The following is a 16,907-nucleotide window of genomic DNA, read 5'->3' as shown; positions in this document are numbered from 1 at the left end:
TGAGGGTTTAAAATCCTTTAAGTGACTTGACATGTGAATGCATGTTCGCATTTTTGAAAGTTTGTAACTTGAATGTTTATAAGTAGGGGACTTACTGTAACATGTTCTATAAATCATAATGAAAACACACCTAAAAATTCTCAAACATAACTCAATTTGATTTTTATGTAACTGCAATATCAAAACAATCGCATTATCGAATGATCAGATTAGGTGTGGGTGCTACTAGTCTTAATGCTTTAAATGTACGAGTATTAAAGAAATTAATGGGATTCCTTAACCGGTCTGCACCTATTGCAGTATAAAGAAAGTAACAATCTTATTTGGTATTTGAGCTGTGAGGAATATGAAATGTACAAATAATTCCACCTCACGGTGATATATTCATGATCTTTATGCTTTGAAGACATCAAACAAACACTTTGAAGTCTGGAAAAACAGTGCCTGAGACCCTATAGAAAATGCTATTTAAAGCCCAAGTTATGAGGTGATAGCCTTGTATTTAACTTTTACGACAGAACTCCAAAGAAATCAATGTCGTGTATGTAAATGTGTTTGGGGAGGATAAAACAACAATGGCTTGATGATACTTCTCACAAATCTGCTCAGGAGTTGTGCAGTATATTTTACTTACATGCTATTACATTAAAAGGCTGCATGCTTATCGTGCAAGTATCAGTTGCTGCGTTAGCTTATTTTAGTAATTCACATGGAAAACAAAGGGATGGAGTACAGATTTTTGTTAACTGATAAATATTATTGGAATGTAATGTGTAGCACTTGCCACTTTCAATCAGGTCCAGTTCCAAGCAGTGTTGTGATCTGCCTGGATCCTAAGCCACTTGAGGGAGCATTCCAGTTACTCCTTGAAGTGGCTTAGCTGTGGCTGTAGGTACCCAAACTGACTCATGGCAATGGGTAATCTTTTGTTATGGACCCTCTTTTCCTCACGCACTTTGCTTGAGTGTGGGTGTTGTTAGGGACAGTTAAGAAGGTAGGATGACCAACCTGTATCCCCTGTTCATGTATTAAGAACCAAGAGAAAATATTGGCAGACTAATTGCCCCTGATGGGACTGTGTATGCAGCACATGCTGTTGTCAGGCCTAATACCAGTCCTCAGCTTGAACATCATGCTGTGTGCCTGTTACCTTGGCAAAGCCATCAGCTACTGTAACTGTGTGGAAAAGTCATGTGTCACATATTCTGAATCTCAGAGCATTACAGTGACACCAAAAACAAGTTGTGCATTTTAATGTACAGCCATTGAAGTCTATGGGAGGTGAATCTTGAAAATCAATTGTCTCCATTGTAGAGGCTAATTGACAAGGGATGGTCAAACAAAGGGCACAAGGAGCTGGGCACTGCCAGGGATGACATGCACCAATGCAAAAAAACAATTAAAAAAAATCTGTTAGCCGAGAGCAACTCTTTTTGCCAAACTTAACTGAAAGTAAAAAAAAAATAGGCTAAATTCCTTCAAATAACATGCATTGGGGAAGCCCAATGCATACAACATAAAACAAACAAACATTTGCCACTGTATAATATATCCCTGCTTGCTTTTATTTTTTAAAGGCATTCCCCAGACCCTTATTTTTTATGCAAATATGATATGGATGTTAAGCCTTTCACTTCCATCTCTGGAGGCCCCTTTAAATGGACTCCCAGTGGGAATTGGAAGCAATTCTGGTGGCTGAAAGGGTTGTGTTTTTGTGCACTAAATTTAAATTAAGTGTATTTTTTACTGAAGTTTTGGGGTTGATCAAGAGTTGTGCTAATCTTATGCGACATAAACATTTGCAACTGCCACTATTTTATTCTAGAGGGTCTCTTCTTTCAGAAAATATATAATTCTAGAAGGGGGGGTGTTTAAGTAATTTTCAGGTCTAAATATGGATTATAACGTCTGCAAAGAAAAACGCAAAAAAAAGCTCTGCATTGAAAGGGTTAAGGGGGAATACCATGCAAAACCCCCTCCCCAAAAAATCCCAAAGGTCAGGGCGGCACAGCATATTTGACAAGTAACAGATATTCCCTCTACCTATAGCCTTTTTCTGGGCAACATGGATTAAATGGTGCTCAGGAAGTCTCCTTTCAGCTCATACACATGACCAAATATGGCTATGACCATATTTGGTCAATGATGTCACCCTGGACCCCTGCCTGTTTTACAACCTGAAACAAGCCAGCTGGCACGCCGGAAAGCTGCCATTTGATGGCGGTAGTGATACTGGCACTAAATTAACTACTTCCAGCTGCAGCAGCTGGAGGTTTATCGGGAGAGTGAACTGACCAAATATCACCGATACTCCACAATGATTTAAAAAAACCTCCCCACATACAGGTGGGCGGAGAAGCAATTCACAGCTTAGGACATCTAAACATTTCTATGCAAAATAAAAAAATAAAAAATTGATCATGCTGATACAGTTACAATGCACAAACAAAATTACATAATTACATATCATAACAAAACAATTTCTGCGTTCGTTTGGTCGGCAGTTCACATTTTAGGATTTTTTTTGTTATACCACCTTGAGAGGAACAAAGTAGTGCAGTTGTCATGGAAACCGTTTAGTTCTCAACACAGACAGAAATGTGCTACTTTTAAATTGACATTGTACAAACAAGATGTATGCATTACATTATTGTAACATTGTATCCAAGGTACACTTCACTGAATATGTCGAATTAGTTAAACGTCACGAAGCATGACTTTTGATATGACTCATATTTATTATAAAAGTAAAAATGCATTAAAAATGCGCTTTACTAGATATATGGTGGAGCTATTATCTTCATCCACTTTACACACCAAGAGATACAATTATTATTATTATACAGAGTAGTTGCACAGCCGCAGGAATAAACAAAAGAAAATACATATTGTGGCAGTTATTATTTACAGATTAACAAAAGAAATGCCTAGCACGGTAGAGCCTTCTGTATTAGATGGAATAGTAGGCAGAGCCATGCAAATCCTTTTTTATGCCCCAATAGCTAACTACATCCAGAACTAATGAGGAACTGGAGTGAGGTATGTTTATTATAGGGAATTATGATTTTCCATGTTTAAACCATTTATAAAGTATGGTAACTATTTGGAAATATATGCTAAAGTAAATAAGGTATAGGCTTGAGTTTATGCCTGAAGGAGTTAAAGGGTTATTAAACCCTCATTTGTTTTTGCACATATCTACTGCTAGCAAGCAAACTTGTTTAAAGGGTTAATACTTACCTGTGTCTCTGCCGCGCGCTCCCGCCCAAACATCTGAACATTTCTCGGGCGGCTGCAAAGGATCTTGAGGCGGGCGCATGCACAGTTCAGATGTTCGGCCAGGAGACAAGGAGAGAAACAAAGTAAGTATATGGAGCAGTGTGCATCCGCACAGACTCCGTGTGACATCAGAGAAGAGGCGGACAGAGGAGTCAGCGCTGGATCAGAGACACGCACCAGCACTGGAGGGACAGCAAAAAACTACAGGAAAGAAAAAGATTATCTTATTAAGAGGCATCATTTAAGGTAAGTCCTTACATTAGCACTGTGGGGGGACGTTTGCCCTCAATGTCACTTCAAGCCAGGTTCTTGAACTTATTATAATTGTTTGTGCGATTTCATAGGTAAATTCAGAGACATACTGTATATGCATCCTGCCCAGTGCCTGGAAGGGCAACATTGGGAATAGCTTGTGTGTTGTGCAGCAGCATGGGTGTATTTCCTGTTCTGTAAAGTGTGTTTGGGGGCTCATTCACAACCAATGGCACCACAACGCACATCATGGTAGACTTGCATTAACACTCATAGACTTATTCACACTTTAGTGCCGTGTAACGAAATCTTCTTATGTTAAAGGGCAACTGAAACATTTTGTTTCTCTATTTTTGATACAGTGGAGTGGGATTAGAATACCTGTCAGGTTTATATTGCTGTGCCAACGTTAGGAAGATTCACCATCTCTTTTTGTCCTGGTGACTGTTATCACTGAAAGTGAAAAAGAAAATCCCAAAGTGTGGGTTGTCACCACAAAAGAAATAATGGAAAATCTCTTGAGGACCCTACTGACCCCCGGGGATTGCCCTTACTTTGAAGGGATATTCTCTCACTTCCTGTTGTGGCTATCAGAGAGGAAGTAAGGGGACATTTCCCCAATGCGATACAGATGGAAAAAAAAAGTTAGAGGTTATATTCCTCCCTTATTCTAAATTTAAAAAAAAAGGTTTTGGCTTCAGTTCTACTTTAAGATAGTCCATTGATTTTGAATGGACAGCCAACAAAGCACCACAACGTAGCCAAAAACTGACATGCACCATGATTATTAGGCTTTATTATTACACAAATAAAGCTCCTTGGGACACATTAGCATTTCAAGTAACTGATATGGCACCTGCAGAGCACAAGAAAGGAATTTCTAATTTGCCAGACATGTCAGAATCTGGGCAAGGATTGACCTCTTGCAGAGGGACTATTTTCCATCACTAACGTTGTTTCCAAACTTACATTTATTTGATCATAAAGCAGATGACTGGAGAGTGCAGCTACTGACTCCTGGAAACTATAACAGTGGCAATCTGTAGAAATTTAGAGCATCTCTAACAATGCCAGTTGATAATAATAAAAAAAAGAAAACAGACATACAGGTGATATTTGATCTAAGCTACTGCAAATCCCACAGGCTTTCTCGTCATCCTCACTGCACTTTCTGTGAAAAACCTTTTATCTTAGCAAAAAGGAGCTACGGATTCCTAGTACACCACAATGTGAATGCAGGAACAAATGTTCCTAATGATTCCTATCATTAAGGATCTCCAGCTGCTTCCTTAGCAAACCTGTTGTCCTCACTCTGTTAGCACTGACTGAAGCAAAGGATCAATGGCTTCTATAGTCAACGCATAAAGAAGAACTCTCAAGAGTCTGTTTGTACCTGAAATGCCCATGTAGTATAACTCAAAATCAATTTAGAAAAAAAAAAACTAAACAGAGAAATGAAATGTGATGGCTCTAACCTATAAGTTTCTGTATGTTTTAGTCGTATTTCTGGACAAGCTGGACACATTTTAGCTGGGTGGTGAAGCTGATTGCTGTGCTGCGCTCCTTTGACCTTGGAGAATTATAGGATGTGTAATTACCATACAATTAGAAGGTGAACAGATTGGTTTATGTTATGTTGACTTAAAGAGACCCTGTCACTAACTTACAGTAAGAGCGGTTAAGGTCTGGAACTCACTGCCATCGACAGTGATTTCAGCCAAGAGTGTAGATTTGTTCAAGAAACGTTTGGACAATTTCTTGATGGACCGTAATACCCAGGGATACCAGTATCCCTAAAAATGAGATGATGCATGGACCTATATGGGTTGGAATTGAATAAAGACGTATGTCTTTATTCAACCCCAAATACTATGTACTATGTAACTTAAAAAATTGCAGGTAAAAGAACAATCTTTTTTGTTTTCCATAATTCATTTTATATTTACCTGCAATGCGCCTTTGAACTTGCTGGAAAAGTTAACTATTCCAGGAAGAGGCAATTCCCTAGCACAGCTCCCTCCAGTTTGCTAGTCATAGCCCTCTCCTCTTTTGAGAGTGTCTACACAAGGGAGGCTTTTATAGGTAAATAACATGTGTTAAATACAATAAAAGAATTGATAACCTTACGGGAAGATTTTTTGTTGAAATTTTCCTCTGACCGGAAGTTCTGGTATCGGGGAAGGTATTGTAGCATTTGGGCAAGTACTTGCCCAAATACTCGGTATCGGCACTGATACTAGTATCAGTATCGGTGCATCCCTACTTCTTACCTTTCCGTTTGAAATCTTCTTTAGAATGTGCACTAACCTGCACATGTGTGATGGCTAAAGATACTAAACCTGGAAAAAGATCAGGTGAAGATGTTGATGGCCACAAGGGAACTTGCAGATTACTGGTGGGGAAATGAGTATAGTGGACTTTATGTCTGTGCATGTTCTCATTCATCCAGGTCATGGTATACATGTAAAAAATAAATCAAAGCAGCTGGACTTCCTGTATTTTTCTTGAAGATGTTTTGCTGGTCAACTAGCTTTCCCAATTAATTCTGAATTAAGAGCCAGATGATCAGTAAAATGTCTTCAAGAAAAATACAACACATCTATTTGCTTGATTTTGTACAGATATAGTGGACTTTACTTTTATTTTAAACCAAGTGCCATTTAAAGAGGAACTTTACCAACCAATGTAATGTTTCCGAAGACATTTACTTTTAAGGCATGACAAATGTCAAGGTTACCAGTGTGCTTAATCTAACTTATTTGGGCTTTCAAGCCCTCAAATTGCTGGTGTGATAGATGCACCACCATGGCAACTGAATGCATAAAAAACAGAGGCTAAGATGACACATTCCTTGGCCGCAAGGGGCGGGAGGTTGTATTCCTGCTTTAAATAGTGTTGGGGCTAAGAAGTAGTAACCGATCCTTACAATGGCCCCTGAGTTTAGGTGACTATCATATTATCATTTTATCATTTGTAATTTTAAATTAAGCTGGTCACAGTCATGGGCATATCTAACAAAAAAAGTTGTAAACTAATATAGGTTTGTTTTAAATATCACACAATTGGTATATAACTTTTACAATGTAAACTATCCAGATTGGCTTTTTTTTCTGGGCTTCAATTTATCAGTCCAAAAACCATTGGCACTCTCCTGCTTTGCTTTACATTAGGGAAACAGCTTGCAAATATCAGCCAGGGGGCCTAAATGTGCAAACATGTCATGAAGGAAGGCTGACAATTTGCATGTTCAGGCTCATCTATTTGTACACAGAAATTAGCTTAAAAAAGTAAAACAAGCCATGCATAAAACAACCAACACTTTCTACTTGCCCACAAACAATTGGCCAACTCATAGCCAAAGAAATAAAAGCTTTAGAAGCTGAACTGCATGGAACCTTGAAACAATTCTTTGTAAAAATAAAATGTTTAATTGAGCAAGCCAATTGTGTATAATACACTCCAGCCAAAACCTTTTCTTTTAAAGCAGAACTCTGTCCTTTCCTTTAGTCTTGCACAGTTGTGCAGGTTCCCCTTCCGGACTGAAATTGCTGACTGATTTAACTGCACACTTTGAGCATTTCATAATGTGTATTAAAAGCATCAGCAAGTCAGATAGAGCCTGCTTCATTTCCTGTTTGGAGGACATCCAGCATCTTGTAGTTTTTTCTTCCCCACCCTTACTGCCCCTTTCCCATCTCTTTAATTCTTTGAATTTCATTTATTTACATCATTGAGGCTCAGCATCAAATGTGGATGTTACCTAGGGCAGCCTGCATGCAAATGCAAAAACACCCACTCCTTCAAACTGATATATACCCATCAGAGCATTTTAATATTGGCATAATGGAAGGGAAAGGAAATTAGGATTAATCTCACTTTAGTGGAGGCACAGACAGCTTAAAACAGCCTCCTTTAGTCTCTATGCCACTCAAAACATCTGCAGAAGAAGACACAGGTATTGAACACTTCTGGAAGTGTCAAATGCCAAAGAGATGGATAAAAACCGCAGCATTGGAACGTAGTGGAGATAGGCAATGTTGTCGCTTTAAGGACACAGCAATAACTAAGGGGAGTTTGGAGACATGGGCTGCTGAAGAGGGCAATATAACACCTCTTCTATTGCAGGGAGCTTCAATCTTTTTTTGTGGTAAGCTGACATGGTCATGTGCCACACCCCCTATGCCTGTAGTATGCAAATGCTGACTTAGTTGTCAGTCACAATTGAGATAACCCCTCTCTCTTCCAAATAAGAAGTCCCTGCATCATGAAATACAATGGGAATATGCCAAATTGACAACCTACCTTTATGGGGGCACATGTTTGGGGATTGCCAGAGAGTGCCACATTCAACAGCTTTAGCAACCAACACTAATTACTTAAAAAAGAAAGAGACCTGCTTCCATTTGTACAGTTAATTTAGAAACATTACAATGGACCTAAACTCTAATTTAAAACATATTTTACTTACACCTCCCTATAGTGTGTAAAATGAGCCGTGTAATACTTTGGCCTCCATTCAGATGTTGGTGTCGGGCAAACTATGACAGACGGTTTATGAAAGCACGGGCAGTCATTTAGTGCCTCAAACAGAGCCTACTGCTAACCCTCAAGAGCAGCTTCTTACCAACACCAGATCCCATAGGGTAAGTGTTGCTTCTATGATCATTTTACAATAGATATTAGCAGGGGTGGTAGGTGGGTTTAGTGTTGCTTCAGGATGATGACAGATTGATAGTTGACCAGAAATTACATCTTAGCTTTTTGGCCACATCTAGAGTCCCAGTACAGTAAGAGAGAAGCAGCAGACTGATATCATGTACAAAACTAATTGCCTCATTGTTCAAGGTTTTCCAGTAAGACATTGGTATGAAGTCTACTGTGCAATAACCCGTAGCATCAAATTATGGGTCAGCAGTTGTAAAAAAGGAAAGATCATGGGTTGCTTTGGATTGCTATATCTTTCCTATTGCTCTTTAATTCAATCAAATAAGCTTAAATAAAAACAAAATTGCTTCCCGTGCTAACTTAGGATTGGCTTGAAGTAACATTGTTACTTTGATTTGGCTGCCAAATACTTTTCCAGGGAGACAACACTCTCACAACTTTTGCCACCTTTATTCACAAAGTTAGTGGCAAAAGTTGATGTAACGTGTCAATTTCTGTAACCTATTTCAGCCAACCATATTTTATTTTACTAGAAAAACATCAGCTAAGATGAGATTTCTGATTGGTTCTATGAGCTACAGCTGTTTTGGTTTTTTTTTGTACTTGCTAAGCGGAAAACATGTCTGTATTTACAGTAATAAAGTGTATTGACTCAGTGGAGCAATTGTGCATTGAGATAGTGACTATGTCATTGAATTGGAAGCAATTTAGCTCTCCCGTCACTTAGCCTACAGCACATACAAAATTGAACTGGATCTCATAAAACCAGTAAACATTATTATTTTTTTGCAAGCTGTTGGTTTAATTTATCAACAGACCACATGGAGCTTTCAAAGATGTGGAAGATCCAAGCTCAACCCTCAGGGCACAACAGGCAAGCTGTCTTGGAGATAATTAGAACCAGGATTATGGTTAATTATTATTAATTAGAGAAATTATCGGTAGCCCTTGAGGACTGAGTGGAAGACTGAGTCTTGGGTGCCCAAATTTAAATTTCAGAGCCTTCTGTCAAGTAGTTCACTAAAATGAATCGATCTACAGTGGCATCAGAAAATAAGAAAGGCTAAAAATTAAGATGTGATATTTGCCTGCGAAACCCTAAAAAATTAGTTAAAAATGAAAGATTTAAAATTAACCGGCTCATCGGCTTTTCACATCTTAAAAAGACTTAAGCTTGCCATGTTTAGTACAAACAAACATTCATATGCAAAATCTCATCAGAACATTTAGTAATGCCATCAAAGACTTGACAGATGTCGTCTGAAATTTCGTTTGATATTAATATCCAATTTTGGAATGAATGGAGTTTGATGAATAAAAACTACATTTAGTGTTAGAATTTCATTCACTCAGGAAACTTTTTCTCATTTGGATAAAAGTAATGGTCAATCTGACCCCATTTACTATTAGGAAATCGAACAATCATTCCAAAAACACATTTATTGTATGGCCGGCTTTAGACATCTCCCAAGCAGTGCTTATGTCCATCCCCACCCACAAGGAAATAATGAAATTGTCCCTTTATGACAGATGGACTTTACATTTATTTGTTTATTCTTCATTATGCAAAATCTACTGGTAGTTGGTGACTCCATTAATTGGCCCTGTAATGGAATTGCTGAAGCTCTACAGACGTGGAGATTTAGGTGCATATAACTCCCAAATGGAGAGAAAACAGAAGGTGGAATATGATTCAAGTTGGTGGCAAACAGACTAAACTGAAATGTCTGTTTTTATGGAATATTTCTTTAGAAGAACTAGTGGAGTTACCAAGCACCATTGTTTTCACTCTATCAAGTCCTTCTCAGGCCAAAAAAAAAATCCATTACAGAGCTCATCCTAAACTTGGTCTATAACGGGGAAAGCTTAAATACTGCTATTTTCTACAATGCATATAGTCCAGGGGCTGTTCTCTGACTTGTTATACTGTAGCAAATAATTTTGTACAAAATAACTGGTAAGGAGGTCAAACTTCCCCAAATAAATGGCTAAATTAGGTTAAAACATTGAAATACGTCACTAAATAACCCTTGTACTAGGGAAACCCACATCATAGAAGAATTTTTAACAAGAAGTGTGGAAAATTGGGTTGTACAGTCAGAATATCTGCTAGATCATACAACTGCATACAATCCCCCGCCCCCCAAGAACAAAAGATGCGTCAATAAGGTGTATGTCAGATTAAAGAGAAAACAATACATGAGTACATCTGTGTAATTAGTGCACATTTTCCCATGATTTGCCTCCAAAAAAACAATGCAAGTAAACAAAAATTCCTGTTGATCCTAATCACCTGTGAGAATGGAGGCACAAAATGGATGTTCTTAGTGTATTTTCTATTCAAGTCAAATGTTATATTAAAGGAGAACTATGGGGTTAAGGCTTTTCCCCATAGTTCTCATTAGGGTAATGGGAGGACACAAACTAGCGTCCTCCCATCACCCTAAGCTCAGTATACCGTGAGCTACTGCTCGTGGAATACTGAGATGCCGCAGCGGATCCCGACAATTATGTTTGGATCCGCCCAGCTGCGTGAGTGACAGCTGGCTCTGCCTATCTAGAGGCAGAGCCAGCTGTACCCGCCCCCTCCCCCGTCCGATCCGCCAGTCAGCGCTGGCGGATCGGAGCGGGGAGGGGGGGATCCAGCCCCTGCCCTGCCACAGCAGAGAGGTGTGACAGGATCGAGAGGTGAGCGAACGCCGGTATGTGTTCGCTCACTTCCCGATCTACTGAGCCGACCTGTGACAGTCTCATTGTCACAGGTCGGCTAGAACTATGAACTATGAGTGCCACCTTATGGCCACTAGATGGAGTTCTTCTTTCCTGTGCTCCTCGTCTTCATCTAGTGGCCATAATGAGGTATCTTTCTACTATTAAATTCAACTTCAAAGAAAATATACTAACATTCATTTTTTTTCCTCCATTCACACTGAATGAATGTTCACAGGGTTTCACAGGATGAACAACTTTGCAAATCGTTTATAAATTCACCCCTATGTGAGTATCCAATTCAGCAAAATGTCAGTTCATCCCTAGCTCAGATCACAGAGTGTCTACTAATTTCCATGAGCTGCTGTAGAATGCAGAGTCAGCTTCACATATAGCAATATTACAAACACAATAACATTAGCCAATGTAAAGCAGTAGTTAAATGTCCTATTGACAGGACAATACTTTTTATGCAGCCATGATTAATCACTAGTCAGTCAATAAGATACAAACCAGGTTGTATAACTGCACTTACCCACAATAGTCAGGGCTGTAGCTTTCGTTAATTCTTCCTTCAATGAGTCTATTACTTCTAAATTACTGCCATCCAAGCTGCATCTATTTATTGTGCCATTACCGGAGCTGATCCAGTATATCTTGTTGTCTGCATAGTCTATTGACAAACCTGTAAATACATTACAGAGATTCAGCATTCTGAGAAACAACATCTAATATGATTAGCAAACGTATTAAATTAAGTTTACATAAAAGATCGCATAACAGACAAACCTCCGGAAATAGCAATACAGTTGGTAATATTTTGAAGGGCTATCGAAGCTGCAGATACATGTATGATACAAGAGGCACACCCATAAGACACATACAATTCTAACATGAAACAAGGCTGCTGGTGAATCCAAAAGACAATTTAAACTTTCCCTGAATGACGAGTCCCTGCAGTATGATATTGCTGAGGATAGGACTCACATGATACCTGTGAAGAGCAGCATCCAGCACACAATGTGACCTAATGCTCCTTGTGGACTGTCTGAAATGGTTGCCAATCCTTGCTAAAGTGTAGCTGATGGAATATCAAAGAGCAAAAGTTCATAAAATAAGGTGGAGCGTCCATTGCATAATAAAGCAATATGTTCACTTTCAGCATCAGCAGATTGGCACAGTCGCTTTTTATCATGGCGCTCCCATTGCAAAAAGCAATTCCTTACCCTAAGGTCCTCTTTACCCTCCCTGTAACCGCAACTCTTACACTAACCCTAACACTAACCCTTCCTGCCACCCTCACACTAGAACCCCCTGTAACCATAACAGCAACACTCCCTGTAAATGTAACATTAACCCTCCCTGCCACCATAACACTAACACTCCATGTAACCCTAACACTAACCTTCCCTGTAACCCTAACACTGGTACTTACTTTAAATCTAATTCTAACCCTTCCTGTAACGCTAACACCCCCTGCAACCCTAACAATAGCTCTCCATGTAACCACAACACTAATCCTCCCGGTAGCCCTAATACTACCCTTCCCTATAGCCCTAACATTAACTCTCCCTGTAACCATACTACTAACTCTCCCTGTAACCCTAACACTAATCCTTCTCTGTAACCCTAATAGTACCCTTCCCTGTAACCCTACTACTAACTCTCCCTGTAACCCTAACAATAACTCCGCTGTAGCCCTAACACTAACACTGTAGCTTACACTAACTCTCTCTCTAACACTAACACTAATCTTCCCTATATCCCTAATAGTACCCCTTCCTGTAACCCCAACACCATCTCTTAAACCATGCCACAAACTTTCCCTGTAACCCTAACCCCCCTTTAACCCTAATACTGACTTTCCCTGTAATCCTAATACTTCTCCTCCCTGTAACACTAATAATAACCCCCCTGTAGCCCTAACATTCCTTGTAACCAATACACTAGCAGTTACTGTTACTCTAATACTAATCCTTCCTGTATCCCTAACACTCCCTTTAACCATCCCAAAGACTCTCCCTGTAACACTAATACATACATTAAATTCATATTTAAGAGTTGTTGTACCAGCCAAAGGATTTTTATTCCTGCCCATCCAGTCCTGCCCTTTACTCAGCTCGGCCTCACAGCATGTTAATGTCTGGCAGCACATGAGCACTGCAGCACAAGAGATTGGCTACGTGTGCTGATTTCACCTCTCTCAGTCTGAGCCCTGCTGTGCAGAGACTGAAAAAGGTTGATTCAGCTAAATGCACTGCTTGAAATAAGAACGAAAACACATTTAATGATTTATTAATGAATACAGAGCTGCATTCTTCTGTATTTTATATCTTCCTGGAGTTCAGCTTTAACTACCCATAATATCTGGGGCTTTGACTGCAGTGTTCTAGTCAAAGGGAATATTTACTGGTAGCTCACCTTGTTTTTCTCATTTTTCTCAGTGAGGTGAACATACTTTCATAGTTATTTAACTCTTTGTTTTACACTCTGCAGCATTAAAGCAAGCATAACTTCTGTAATTAAAGCTTCCCAAGATATATTACAAACAGCCAGAGCATATTTAATTGGCAAATAACGCACATCCATTATGTGGTGGAGCTTATTAGAGTTTTTCATCACTGTCTGGGTTTTCGCTGTAAGGCTGATATTAAAGAACAAGCCTACTATCAAGGTCCGTTTTCTACCACACTTGGCAAAGTCATCATTGCTCCTCGGCAAGGAATTCTCAGGACATTAGTGTACACGGAGCTCATTAGCCAAAATCAGCTTCCAGGTCAATTTCTTTACCACCGCAATTTCATCTGGTCATTAACGACTCTAGTAGGGATATGATTAATTTCAGGGTAAAATGAAAAATTCAGGCTAAGTGAGATGTCTTCATCCATTTGAAGTTTTTATGGAGCCTTAAAGTCACACTAAACTCTGGAGTTAAATCTTAAAAATGCATTCAAGTATCTTAACTATTAACAGAAATGTATCTTATTTGTGTATCACTCGGCTGTAGATCCTCAAATCATCTCTGAATTGGTGCTGACACTGTCCTTCCTTCTGGAGGGGGGCTACTTTTGTTCCCTATGGTCCCTGTGTGTGTTGTAAAATAGTCACTGCTCCAAGATCACTCCTGTGATGGACTACAAGCTCCCATTTAGTTTACTAATTTCTGTTGAGATTGTAGTCCATCACAGGAGTGATCTTGGAGCGGTTCCTGCATGCTGTTGGGTCCATTTACATTAGCGCCGTAGCAATGTATGCCAACGCTTGACACAGTGCAGTGCCATTTATTTTAAGCGGAGCCCCAATGCACTCAGATCAGAACTCCAGGATAAGCAAATATTGTCTAAATACAGGAGCCATAAGTATTTTTGCTTGAATCTCAGTGTGGTGTGTGTATTTATTCCAGATCTTAGCATTAAAGGGTAATTCCAAAGACCTCCTGTTTTCTAGTACCCTTGTCATGCCTCTTATGCTCGCCTCCAGGACTTCTCTGGAGTCTCTCCTATTCTCTGGAACTCTCTACCCTAACCTGTCTGGCTATCTCCTTCCCTGTATGCTTTTAGGAGATCATTGAAAACAAATCTCTTAAGGTAAGCCTATTCAACCTCAACCTAACTGCTGAACTATTATTTTCTCAAACAATTCATCCCCACACAGCTACCACCTCGAGTATTACTTGCCCCTCTCTTTTAGGTTGTAAGTTCTCATGGGCAGGGCCCTCCTAAACAACATGTTTTGAATTGTAATTGTAATTGTAATGTCTATTGGCGCTATATAAATCCTAAATAATAATAATAATATTCATAATAATAATAATATTCCCTCCAGAGCTGGTGTACCAGTTCTTAGCACTCATGCAAGCACTCATTAATAGCAAGAAGCACTTCTCATTGGACAGTCTAGTTAGGTGAATGTGTTGACCAATGAGTGCTCGCCATTTGCAAACAGTAGTTCATATACAGGGTACCAGGCTGCAATGCTGTGTATGGGGTATAGGACATACATCAGCAGCACTCTGGGAGAAGCCGAGGTTCCCCCAAAGGTATGATTACTGGGGGGGGGGCAGAAGGGACAAATTTGTGGGGACAATTTCAGTTTCCCACATTTTCTAGGAAGCTGAGATTACCCTTTAAACATTGTGCAGGAGTTTCCTGTAATAAAGACCAGTCACTGCTGCTCTCCCTACTTGTACAGTCTTGTCTCTGCCCCCTCCTGTAGATTGTAATGCTTTTAATGAGCGGAGCTTCTTTCAGATCTCTGCTCAGGTTATGTGTAGCGCAGTAATGATGTCACTGCTATTTTTTAAAGCCATTGACTAGGTTTGGCATTTGATGCACACAAATTGGATTTATCCCCTTGAGAAATATATATAAATGAAAATTTCCATGCCCCGGGGTCAGGTTTAAATATCACTTCCGAGTGGATGTACCCTATTAAAAAAGGAAGCACGATAGGCCAGATCAACATTAGCAAAAGTAAGTGGCAACCGGTCTGATCAAGGCACGAGTTACTGGATGGCCAGCGTGAAATTGAAACAAAATGTCAAAAACATTTTTTAATTAGAAACACTGTGAGGGACAAAAACGAGACAAATAAATATTTTTTTCCCCCTTATGGGGCTGCAAGCCATTTGACGAGAATTAAGTTCCCAGCAAGCATCAAAGCTGCTAAACAGGATGATAAATGTAACAGCATTATTTGTCTTACAAGGGCACATCTCAGCAAACAAGCAAAAAAAAAAAGGCAAAACAATGGCTCCAATATTTTCAATAAATCAAATGGAAGCATAATGTGAAGATTAAAATTGATGGCTTTATTCTCGTGTTAACGGCAGGGGCTGAATAGCTGGCTGGCTAATCTGAAGCATGTAATATATGACAGGTCCATAGGTGATCTACAGCGCTTGGGGCTACACTGGTACGAGCACACAGATGATTTGTCCTGTTAATGATATACTGTAAGCCGGATTTTCTGCTTGCATCAAAATATCGTAAAATACGTGACTTAGATATATCACTATTTGTTGGGTGACAGCTGAATACAAATCATAAAGTCTGCTTCTTGCAGAGGAGGATAATGTAAAAAAGCCACAATCAATCATTATTTATTTACACTTAGGCATCCTGTTGGCAATACGGAGAATGAAGGACTATGGGAATGTGAGCCAAACTTTTTCCCCAAATGATTCCACTGTCAGCACCATTTCATAGAAATATAAATATATATGGGGTTTTTAGGAATGTCATTCTCTTGACTTGAGATGGCTTCAATGATTCCCCAGTTGCTGACCTGAAACTAGGTTGTTCTCAAATCTTAACCACTGACACAAACGATTAAAGTCACTGGATTGACATAACAGCCAGGCAACTAGTGTTTTCAGAAGAAGGTCCGCAATGGGGAGCCTACACACGTTTAACAGCATTGGTTGGTTTTCCAGTTGAATGGTATGCAAATATAAACTTCACAAATGAATGCAGCTCCCAAATCGTTATTACAACAAGATGCAAGCAGTTCAAGAGGCTAAAACTCAGGAGTTAAAACCTAAAAATGCATTCAAGTACCTTAACTACTAACAAAAATGTATTGTATTTGTGTTAGACATGTAAGGTGCGCGAAAAATTAGGTTTGGTTCAGATTTTTCATTATTTCGGTATTTGGTATTCGGGTCAGAAATCCAATTCGGTTCAGGGTTTTTGATGCAGGCAAAATCCGAATTTTCGTTAGTTACAGATGATTTTACAAACGAATATATTCGTTGCGACTAATAAAGAAAACCATATACAGATATGAATACTAAAGCTGAATCTCCTAGACCCGAATGGCATTTGGGAGTCCCAATTTCTTAATATCATTCGGGATCTACAGAAAGGAACAAGGGCCTGGGAGCCAAATACGCAGCACCATATATAAATATATACACACACATACATAATATTAAAGCTGAGACTTCCAGACCCAAATGACATTCGGGAGCTCCCAAATGCTATTTGGAAATTCGGACTCTA

At 39.3% G+C, this 16,907-nt stretch overlaps 1 protein-coding gene across 1 annotated transcript in view; it reads right to left on the bottom strand.

Moving 5' to 3' along the window:
• Window positions 1-16,907, bottom strand: part of LRP1B (LDL receptor related protein 1B) — a 1,026,358-nt gene that overhangs the window by 399,108 nt on the left and 610,343 nt on the right. Inside the window, exon 33 of the mRNA XM_018554232.1 lies at window positions 11,441-11,590. Within this exon, the coding sequence (XP_018409734.1) occupies window positions 11,441-11,590 (150 nt within the window). The remainder of the gene's footprint in view (window positions 1-11,440; window positions 11,591-16,907) is intronic.

Source organism: Nanorana parkeri, unplaced genomic scaffold (genome assembly GCF_000935625.1).
Source record: "Nanorana parkeri isolate BGI_ZX_2015 unplaced genomic scaffold, ASM93562v1 scaffold148, whole genome shotgun sequence".
NCBI classification, from domain to species: Eukaryota; Metazoa; Chordata; class Amphibia; order Anura; family Dicroglossidae; genus Nanorana; species Nanorana parkeri.
The sequence above is the reverse complement of the archived record's forward strand: the minus strand, read 5'-3'. Positions and strand labels throughout refer to the sequence as shown.